The sequence below is a fragment of the Jatropha curcas genome, chromosome 6, assembly GCF_041381405.1.
Source record: "Jatropha curcas cultivar XTBG-Jc1 chromosome 6, XTBG_Jcur_1.0, whole genome shotgun sequence".
NCBI classification, from domain to species: domain Eukaryota; kingdom Viridiplantae; phylum Streptophyta; class Magnoliopsida; order Malpighiales; family Euphorbiaceae; genus Jatropha; species Jatropha curcas.
This window is the reverse complement of record NC_143156.1, coordinates 997,308-1,007,311: the sequence shown is the minus strand read 5'-3', so window position 1 is coordinate 1,007,311 and position 10,004 is coordinate 997,308. Positions and strand designations below refer to the sequence as shown.

The window sequence follows — 10,004 nt, the reverse complement described above, 5'->3', positions numbered from 1 at the left end:
TTCCACCCTGGGTATTGCCGCTACCTCCGCCTTGAGTGTTTCCCCCTTGGGTGTTACCGTTACCTCCCCCTTGAGAGTTTCCGCCTTGAGTGTTACTGCCTCCTCCACCTTGAGTGTTTCCCCCCTGAGTGTTACCGCTTCCTCCACCTTGAGTGTTTCCACCCTGAGTGTTACCGCTACCTCCCCCTTGAGTATTACCACCCTGGGTGTTACCATTACCTCCCCCTTGAGTGTTACCACCCTGGGTATTTCCAGTACCTCCGCCTTGAGTGTTTCCTCCCTGAGTGTTACCACTTCCTCCACCTTGAGTGTTTCCGCCCTGAGTGTTACCGCTTCCTCCTCCTTGAGTGTTTCCACCTTGGGTATTGCCGCTACCTCCTCCTTGAGTGTTTCCCCCTTGGGTGTTACTGTTACCTCCCCCTTGAGTGTTTCCGCCCTGGGTATTTCCGCTACCTCCGCCTTGGGTGTTTCCGCCCTGGGTATTGCCACTACCTCCACCTTGAGTGTTTCCCCCTTGGGTGTTACCCCATCCTCCTTGAGTGTTTCCTCCTTGAGTAGACATTCTTTCTCTTGGAACTTGTTAGAATGTTTTGATGAAATATTTTGGTGGCTTGGCAAGAGAATTGTGAATCCTTATATAGGCATATAGGAAATGAAGCGTGATTTATAAAATTGTTATATTATTCATTGCTGATTAGATGACAGGAATAGTTAATTATTTAAGATAGACCAAGACCATATATAAAATGTCAACATTAAAATACATTTGCAGACTTAGGAAACTAATCGTAAATGTAGAATCATCTTCTTAAACTAACGTAATCTTAATTTTCTTATACTTGATTGGTAATTAATTACCATCCCATAATTAATTGTGACATTACAGTTTATTTGAATTGAGAAAAATAGGAAGACATATTTAATTTATCGGTAGCCATTAATAAAAAAAAGGCAGAGTCAATGAGATGAAAAAATAGAAAAAAATAAAAAAAAAAGACTGAGAAAGTGTTTAATAAAAAGACTTTGTATATTAAAAAATAAAAAGACCGAGAAAGTGTCTAACAAATATATAGTTTTTGTGAATGAGGTGTGGTTTGATTGATCTTCTTATTTATGTATGGAGTTAGAGATTTCGAGTTTGAATCATCTTAACCACAAGTGCTTTCATAAACTTGGTGAGTCCAAAAGAGTGCTACCCTTCTAGTGTTATTTCGGCTATTAAATCTCTCAATAAATCAAAAAAAATATATAAATAAAATTGGTAAAATGATTAGTTAGAGTCGTTATCAGAATTAATTTCAATATCATTTCAAATTCATGACGATGAGCCTCATTGCTCATAATGTGTTGCTACTCACAAAATAACGAGACTTTAAATGTATTTTGTGTACTTTACATAATTGATATTCAGTTTATGCAATAATATTTTAAATGAAGAAATTTCGAGTTTCTAGTTTTGACATTATGTAAGAAATTGTTTTATCAAATATTTTATGAACCTCTTAATTAGTTAATTAGGTCAACGATAAGGAATTTTTGTGTGAATCTATTTAACAATTAATCATATATAAGACATAAAGTTGAATATGAATGGCATATATATTTCTCTATGATTTATAGTTGATTGTAATAATCTTATGCAATATTATCTAGATCGCTATATACTCTCTTTTTCCCAAAATATAAGTGGTTTAAAGTTTTTCTACAGGATTGCTATATGCTATCTTTATCCCAAAATATAAGTAGTTTAAGATTTTTGCACATGGATTAAGAAATTAATTAATTCTATTAAATTACGATAAAAGCAAGAGTAAATCGACCAAATTACCCTTAATTTCAAAACTAAGGGTAACTTGTGAAGATGATTATTATATCTAATATAAGAAAATGTATTATTGAAAATATATAATTTATTACTCCTTAAAAATATTCAAAACGGCTTATATTTTGAGACAAAATAGTCATACTAAAACAATATATATTTTGGAATGAAGGATGTAACCTAATGTTACACTAATTGTTCAAGGACTTGTTACACTAAAACAATATATATTAGTAACCCAATTACTAATAATTAAGAAAATTATTGAGTTGAGTTGAGTTAAGAATTAGGAATTATTAGTAATGTCAAATAATTAATTTTTGTATAAATTTGTATCAATAAATTATAATACAAACAATAAACAATGAATTATAATTTATAGTTTTTTTTAGTTGGTTTGACAATTAATGAATTCACATTTAAGAATACAAACAAGTCTACATTAGGTAGTTATTCATTAGTGGATTTTTAAATATTAGTGAGCAATAAATAAAGAAAAGGGATTTGTTAATGTGTTAATGCCCATGATTATGAATTAAGCTTACTTCATACTCCCCTGTCCCAAAATATAAGTCGTTTAAGGTTTTTATACAAGAATTAAGAAAACAATTAATTCTTCTAAATTATAATAAAATGAAGGGTAATTTTGACCAAATTATCCATTATCTCAAAATCAATAGTTGCTCGTGAAAGTATTTATTATAGCTAATCTAAACAAGGATAATATTGAAAAAATATCATTTATTACTCATTAAAATACTTAAAACAAGTTATATTTTGGCCGGTGGCTGGTGGCCCATGGTAGTAGGTAGTGGTGGATTACAATAGAGTAATGTCAAATCATTATTTTATTGTATAAATTTGTATCAATGAATTATAATACAAACAATATATAATGAATTATAATTTATAGTTTTTTTTAGTTGGTTTGACAATTAATGAATTCACATTTAAGAATACAAACAAGTCTACATTAGTTAGTTGTTCATTAGTGGATTTTTTAAGATTAGTTAGCAATAAAAAAAGGACTTGTTAATATGTAAATGCACATAATTATGAAATAAGATTACTTCGTACTCCTTCTGTCCCAAAATATAAGCAGTTTAAGATTTTTTTACAAGGATTAAGAAAACAATTAATGCTTCTAAATTATTACAAACTCAAGGGTAATTTGACCAAATTATCCTTTATCTCAAAATCAATAGTTACTTGTGAAAGTATTTATTGTAGCTAATCTAAATAAGGATAATATTGGAAAAATATCAATTATTACTCATTAAAATACTTAAAACAAGTTATATTTTGGGACAAAATAATCACTTAAAAACGACTTATATTTTGGGACAGAGAAGTAATGCATTTTATTTTTTTAATTATATAATAAGATAATATTTTCATACATATCGATTTTATCATTTTGATTAGAAAAATGGTTTTTTACACTAAAAAGACAAAATACCTTCTTTTAGTTTATGCCTTTATGGTATAATTTCACGAATTTTGTAATAATGACTTTAACTAATCATTTTTCTTTCTTTTATCTTTTTTTTTTTTTTTTTTGAGGAGAACTAATCATTTAAGTAATAGTTATGATATTTAAGTGATAATTATTTATGGAACGAAATTTTTTTTTTCCTTAATCATTATAAGAGAGGCTCTCTTGGTTCAAAATGATCTATTTTTTGAGAAATATATTTTCCGGGAGGTACATTTTTATGGAAATTATTTTCCAGTAAATACGATTTGAATATATTTAGTATAAAAATCTAACTTTTTGAGAAGTAAATTGCTATTAAAAGTAAAAGACAATAATATACATAATATAAAAATTAAATATATTTAGATAATGTGATAAATTGAAAATTTTATTCCATTTAACTAGAGAAGTGCAACTTTCTTGGTTATCCTAAGGAAGTTACTTCCCTTGTGTAAGGGAAGTTGGATGACCTACTTCCTGAAAAATAGAATCGAGAATATAAGTTAAACGCAAGCATTTCATGCACTTCCCGAAAAATTACACTTCTTAATCTACTTACCCCAATCAACATCACCTAATTTTTATTTTCTGCAAAGGTTAACTTTATGAATTCTTGTTTTTAATCATTAACAAAGTCTTTTTATTAAACATTTTCTCCATCTTTCTTTACTTTTTTTTTTTTTGTCCTAATTGACTCGGCCTATTTTCTTGATGGCTATCAAACAAAGTGATTACTTTGCCTAATCATGTTTAGTATTTACTGGTTCATCTCTTCCAACATATAAATCGTTTAACGTTTTTGTATGGGTATTAAGAAAACTATTAATTCTCCTAAATTATAACAAAATCAAGTGTAATTTAATTAAATTACTTTTTATCTTAAAACCAAAATTTGAACAATTTACCAGCTATTGGATACAAAATAGTAGCCATTAGATACGAAACAGCTATCAACTGTATAAATCAGTTGAACCAAACCCCATCTTAAACAATAATAGTATTTGATAATATTAATAATTGAACATTAATATTATTGATATATAAAAGAATAATATATATATTGAAGGATATTAGACTCCTAAATAAACTCTAACTAGTAAATAAACTAGAATTACTGCTTTCCTTATCCAACCATAATTATCTCTCCACTAATATAAATATTCTCAATTAAGCGTACAAGGGGCTAATTCACAATTCACAATTATTTATTCCTCAAATTCTGAAAGTTTAACAATTGGTGCGGTGAACGTGGAGTACACCTTCTATAGTAAAACTACACAAATATTGAAGCATAGCTCCTATATAAAAAATATATATATAAAGATAAGATGTTTCCTATATTATAGATACATGTGTTCTATTTACATTAACATGAGATATTGATATTACTTTGTTTTCAATGTGCGTGTTTAAACGATGCAAGAATCCTATTCGATGAAGTTCCTCAGAGAAACATTGTGTCATGGACTTCGATGACTATTGGGGTGCCGATTAGATGGTCGATGAGCTGATGCAATTACAGGTTGAATTGCCAGTATTCCGAGATCAGCCTCAATTGCCTACACTCTTGGGAACCTTGTATCATACTCAATTTGCGAGGCTTCCATTGGTGCATAAATTAACATCACTTCATCTAATGGCTGTAGGTAGAGATAACAAAGTAGAAAAGAAAGAGTTTTAATAGAATATAATCTCTATTATATCAAACTTACAATATACACGCCACTTAAATAAGAAGAGTAGTAACAGAAGTTGCCTAAAAATAGGAAGAAATAGTGGAAAATATCACTAGTAAGTGAACAAATCACCCTAAGAATCTCAACCACAAGACCCATTCAAATAAATAATATTTACAGAATTCACCCTTATTACTCCATTACTCAAGCCTAGACACATCAGCCTTATTACTCCTGAGGGACATCCTTATAGCTCCCTAAACTAATATCCCCCCTCAAACTATGTACAGGCTGGAGACATAGTTTGCGTCGAAACTGTGCTAGGCGAGCCTTTGTCATGGACTTTGTAAATATATCAGCAACCTGGTATGCTAAAGGAATGTATCTGGTGATCAAAACTCCTTGGGCAACGCGTTCCCTGACATAGTGATAATCAAGGGCAACATGTTTGCTGCGTGTATGTAAGACTGGATTGATTGTCAAGTGTAAGGCACTTAGATTATCGCCATATAAAATTGGCGGCCGCTTGGGGAATACGTGCAAGTCATCCAGGAGAAAGCCAAGCCAAGTAAGTTCGGCTGCTGTGTGAGCCATTGACCGATACTCGGCCTCAGTGCTGGAACGAGCAACGGTATGTTGCTTTTTGGCACACCAGGAGATGATATTCGATCCAAGAAATGTACAGTAGCCAGTAGTTGATCGCCGTGTGGTTGGACAACCCGCCCAATCTGCATCTGAAAAAGCACTAAGAACAAGTGATGTACCGGAATGAAAAGAAAGACCATAATGAATCGTTCCTTTTAAGTAGCGTAAAATACGTCGAACAAGTTTTAAGTGAGACAATGTGGGATTATGCATGAATTGAGAAACATAGTTGACACTATAGGATAAATCCGGACGTGTAAGCGTCAAATATTGTAATGAGCCAACTAAGCCCCGAAAATAAGTTGGATCACCAACTGGTGTGGAATCCGAAGTGTCTTCATTTCGTTGGACAAGCGGTGTTGGCATTGGCTGACAATCAACCATTTGAGCTCGTTCTAAGATTGAGATTGCATATCTTGTCTGATTTAAATGTAAACCAGCATCAATGGTTTGGACTTGAATTCCTATAAAGTGATGCAATGGCCCAAGGTCTTTCATAGAAAATTCCTTGCTCAATACCTGCAAAAAAATCTGAACTAGAGCCATAGAAGACCCTGTTAACAACATATCATCTACATATATGAGTAAAACCAAGATACCGTTTGATGTATGCATGACAAACAAAGAAGGATCAGCCAAACTACATGTAAAACCATAGTCAATGAGAAAAGTACTCAACCGATTAAACCAGGCTCTAGGAGCCTGTTTCAACCCATACAAGGCACGTTGTAGCTTACAAACATGATCGGGATAAGTAGGATCTCGCATCCCAGGTGGCTGATCCATATAAATATCTTCGGTTATAAACCCATGCAAGAAGGCATTTTTAACGTCCAATTGACGTATCGGCCACTGCTTCACTAAATCAACTGATAGTACTAATCTAATAGTGCCTGGTTTGATGACAGGGGAAAAGGTTTCAGTGTAGTCGACACCATTTTTTTTATGAAACCCCTTGGCTACGAGTCGTGCCTTTAATCTATCCAAAGTCCCAACAGAATTAAGTTTAGCTTTAAAAACCCACTTACACCCTATAATATTCACATGTTGTGGTCGTGGAACTAGTATCCAAGTTTGATTAGAATGTAAAGCTTGGAACTCATCAATCATAGCTTGTTTCCAGCCTTCATGTGCAAGAGCACTTTTGACACTTTTAGGCTCAGGTGGAATATCACAAGATTTAGACACATTCAAAGCATATTGAGGATTGGGTTTTACAATACCTGATTGCGATCTTGTGACCATCGCGTGTCGAGGTTGCAATGCTTCATCGGGAACCTGATCATCTGAGTTTGCAGTCGAAGAGGTGGAACCAGTCGGTGTGGACAGTCCATCTTCAGGCAACAATGCTTCTTGATCTCTGCAAGTTTCTGGGGAATTAACCTCTTGTTCAGCTGCAGTGACAGCTAGTGGCATGTCCTGTGAATCGAAAGTGAGCAAGGAATCGGGTTGAGGAATTGTGGCAGTTGGATGATCATCAACCAACTCAGTTTCTGCAGGGGAGTGTATTTCAATGTTTGCTGCTATAGGTGACGTTGACGACGACGTTGGTGCAGCTTGTTCCTGTTCTGTCGGGGAAAGGGGCATAACAAGTTCTTGAAGTTGGTCTTGTTGCTGTGTGGTAGCTGCTGGTAGTAGTAAAGGAGCAGGAACAAGTGCAGAAACTTGGTCTGAAACTGGTGTGGATTCAAATGGCTGGTCAAATATGGCAGTAACTACTGGTGGTGTAGGAGTTGCAGGACCTCCACTCTGTATGACCAAATTGTCTTGTTCAGCTGTGACATTCTCTGGTAATGAAGATGTACCTGCACTTTTAGCAGAGCTTAAAGCAGAATTGTTAGCTTCAGAGGACGGTAACCAAGAGTCTATAAGCTGAACAACAAACATTTTATCAGAGGAAGTAGACTTGTATGGAAAAGAAGTTTCATCAAAGCTCACATGACGAGAAATAATGAATTTTTTTGTTATAGGGTTGAAGCATTTGTACCCTTTGTATTTTTCACTATAGCCTAAAAAAACACATAAGCATGATTTAGGATCAAACTTATGTCGTTTGGTGTCCCAAATATACGGAAAACATTTAGAACCAAATACACGCAGTGAGCTATAATCAAAATGAGAACCATGCAATTTATGATATGGTGTGTCATGTCCTAAAACTGAAGATGGCAACCTATTCATTAAAAAAACAGCAGTTTGAAAAGCTTCAACCCACATAGACAATGGCACATGACTATGATACATCATTGTTAGTCCTAATTCACGAATAATACGGTGTCGTCGCTCAACTTTACCTGTTTGCTCAGGTGTATGTGGACAAGAGACTTGATGTTTAATTCCCTGTGCAAGAAAATGTGAAGATAAAGCAGTGTTTAAAAATTCTCCTCCACCATCGGAATGGAAGATTTTGATTGTCTTCCCAAATTGTCGAAGAACATATTGTTCAAATGCTTGATACGCAACAAAAAATTCAGATTTTTTCCGCAATGGTATAAGCCACGAATATTTAGAATAGTCATAAACCAAACAAGCATAATATTTGAATTTTGCAAAAGATAAAATAGGGGCTGGTCCCCATAAATCACAATGAATTTTTTCAAACACAGAGGAACTATTATTCGAAGACAAACTGAATGGAAATCTACTCAACTTCCCTAACTGACAACTATCACATAAAGATTTTGAATGCAAGGAACCTTGAACATCTATAAGATTCTTGTTAAATAAAACAGAAATTGTAGATGTTTGAGGATGGCCCAATCGTTGATGCCAAATGTCTGCTGTCACAGTCTTAAACCGATTGGAATAATGTGCTTTGGGATTTCCTGACAAAAAATAAAGATTATGTTTCTGCGGTCCTCGTAGCAGTACTTGTCCCGTTTGTCGATCCTTTACAGAAATAGAAACATTAGAGAATTCACAATTGACTGGATAATCATCTGTTAATTGGCCTATAGACAACAAATTCTTTTTTAAAGCAGGAACTGATAAAACATTTGAAATAGGTAATTTATGTTTCTGTTCTATGGAAGTCATTCCAACACCATCGATAGGAAGAAAAGTTCCATCTCTAATGGTTATAGAATCAGGTCCATAGTAGTCTGTAAGCTTATGTAACAGATTTTTATTACCTGTCATATGGTTCGACGCACCAGAATCTGCTACCCAATCGGTGTCAACGACATCAGTATCCAATGTAAGTGCTGTGAGAGCTTGAGCCGGGCTGGTCTGTTTGTCTTGTGGAATCCACCAACAGATTTTTGCTACATGACCAGCTCTGTTGCAGTATTGGCAGACTTCATTCTTATATTGTTCCCGTTCAGCTGGTGTCATTCTCCTACGTCCTGGCGGAGGAGGTCGTCGCTGAGAAGAATTAGATTCTTTGTGTTGGCCATACCCTTGTGTTTGTTGAGCTTGAAAACCACGTCCTTGTGAGTTGAATTTAGGATGCCGATTTGATGAGGAATTAGACAAAGTCTGTTGATTTCCATAGAAAGCCACATGAGAAGCGATTTGTTCAACTCCTATTTCGGATTGTGTGGAAAACCACATCCGTCGCTGATCGTGATTTTTCAGTTGTGAGACCAGTTCATTAAACGTCGGTCTTGGTGGTTTGAGCATTGTTGTTGTAAATGTTTCGTACTGCGGACCCAGACTGGTAAGAAGGCAGAATATTTTCTCACCATCGGGAACAGTTTTCCCAATTGCTGCTAAATTGTCACAGATTTCTTTAAACAATCGCAGATGTTCGGTGATCGACCGATTCTCTTCTTTGCGAAAATAGGTCAATTACTGTCGGAGGGTAAATTCCCTCTCTTGTGAGTCTTGGGCATATGCATCTTTTAATGCCCTCCAGACGGCATGAACGGTGTCTAATCCGATTACAAGGCCAAGCGATTCCTCACTCAATGTTCCACAGATCCAACCGCGGAGTATTCGATCGGACTTTTGCCATGTTTTGAAATTATCGGAAGATTGTGGTTGGTAATTTTCGGGAATTGGGTTGGGTGGTGAATTGAATTTCTGATCTTCAGGGAAGCTATTATCAAGATGATCAGATAACTCCTGGCTTTCAGCTAGACTCAAAACTTGTTCTCTCCAAAGTGGATAATTTGTTTGTTTTAGTTTCAATGTGACGAAGTTGGCAACATTCAGAGTTGAAGAAGCCATGATAGGAAGATCGTCACTGCTCTGATACCAAGATAACAAAGTAGAAAAGAAAGAGTTTTAATAGAATATAATCTCTATTATATCAAACTTACAATATACACGCCACTTAAATAAGAAGAGTAGTAACAGAAGTTGCCTAAAAATAGGAAGAAATAGTGGAAAATATCACTAGTAAGTGAACAAATCACCCTAAGAATCTCAACCACAAGACCCA

At 34.5% G+C, this 10,004-nt stretch overlaps 1 protein-coding gene across 1 annotated transcript; it reads right to left on the bottom strand.

The window, feature by feature from the left end:
- Positions 1 to 8,462: 8,462 nt before the first annotated feature.
- LOC149495195 (uncharacterized) lies at positions 8,463 to 9,405 on the bottom strand. The gene is made up of 2 exons (XM_089722606.1): positions 8,752 to 9,405; positions 8,463 to 8,509 (listed from the first exon to the last, which is right to left on the bottom strand). Exons 1-2 carry the CDS (start codon positions 9,239 to 9,241, stop codon positions 8,463 to 8,465), a joined length of 537 nt encoding a protein of 178 aa, XP_089578732.1. The 5' UTR covers positions 9,242 to 9,405.
- Between the last annotated feature and the right edge of the window lie 599 nt (positions 9,406 to 10,004).

Excerpts from the sequence above, each read along its gene's own strand:
- LOC149495195 (XM_089722606.1), bottom strand. The coding sequence starts at position 9,241 with ATGCTCAAACCACCAAGACCGACGTTTAATGAACTGGTCTCACAACTG. Across the intron at positions 8,510-8,751 it reads TGCGTCGAACCATATGACAG|GATCGACAAACGGGACAAGT; the intron begins GTAATAAAAATC and ends ATTTCTGTAAAG.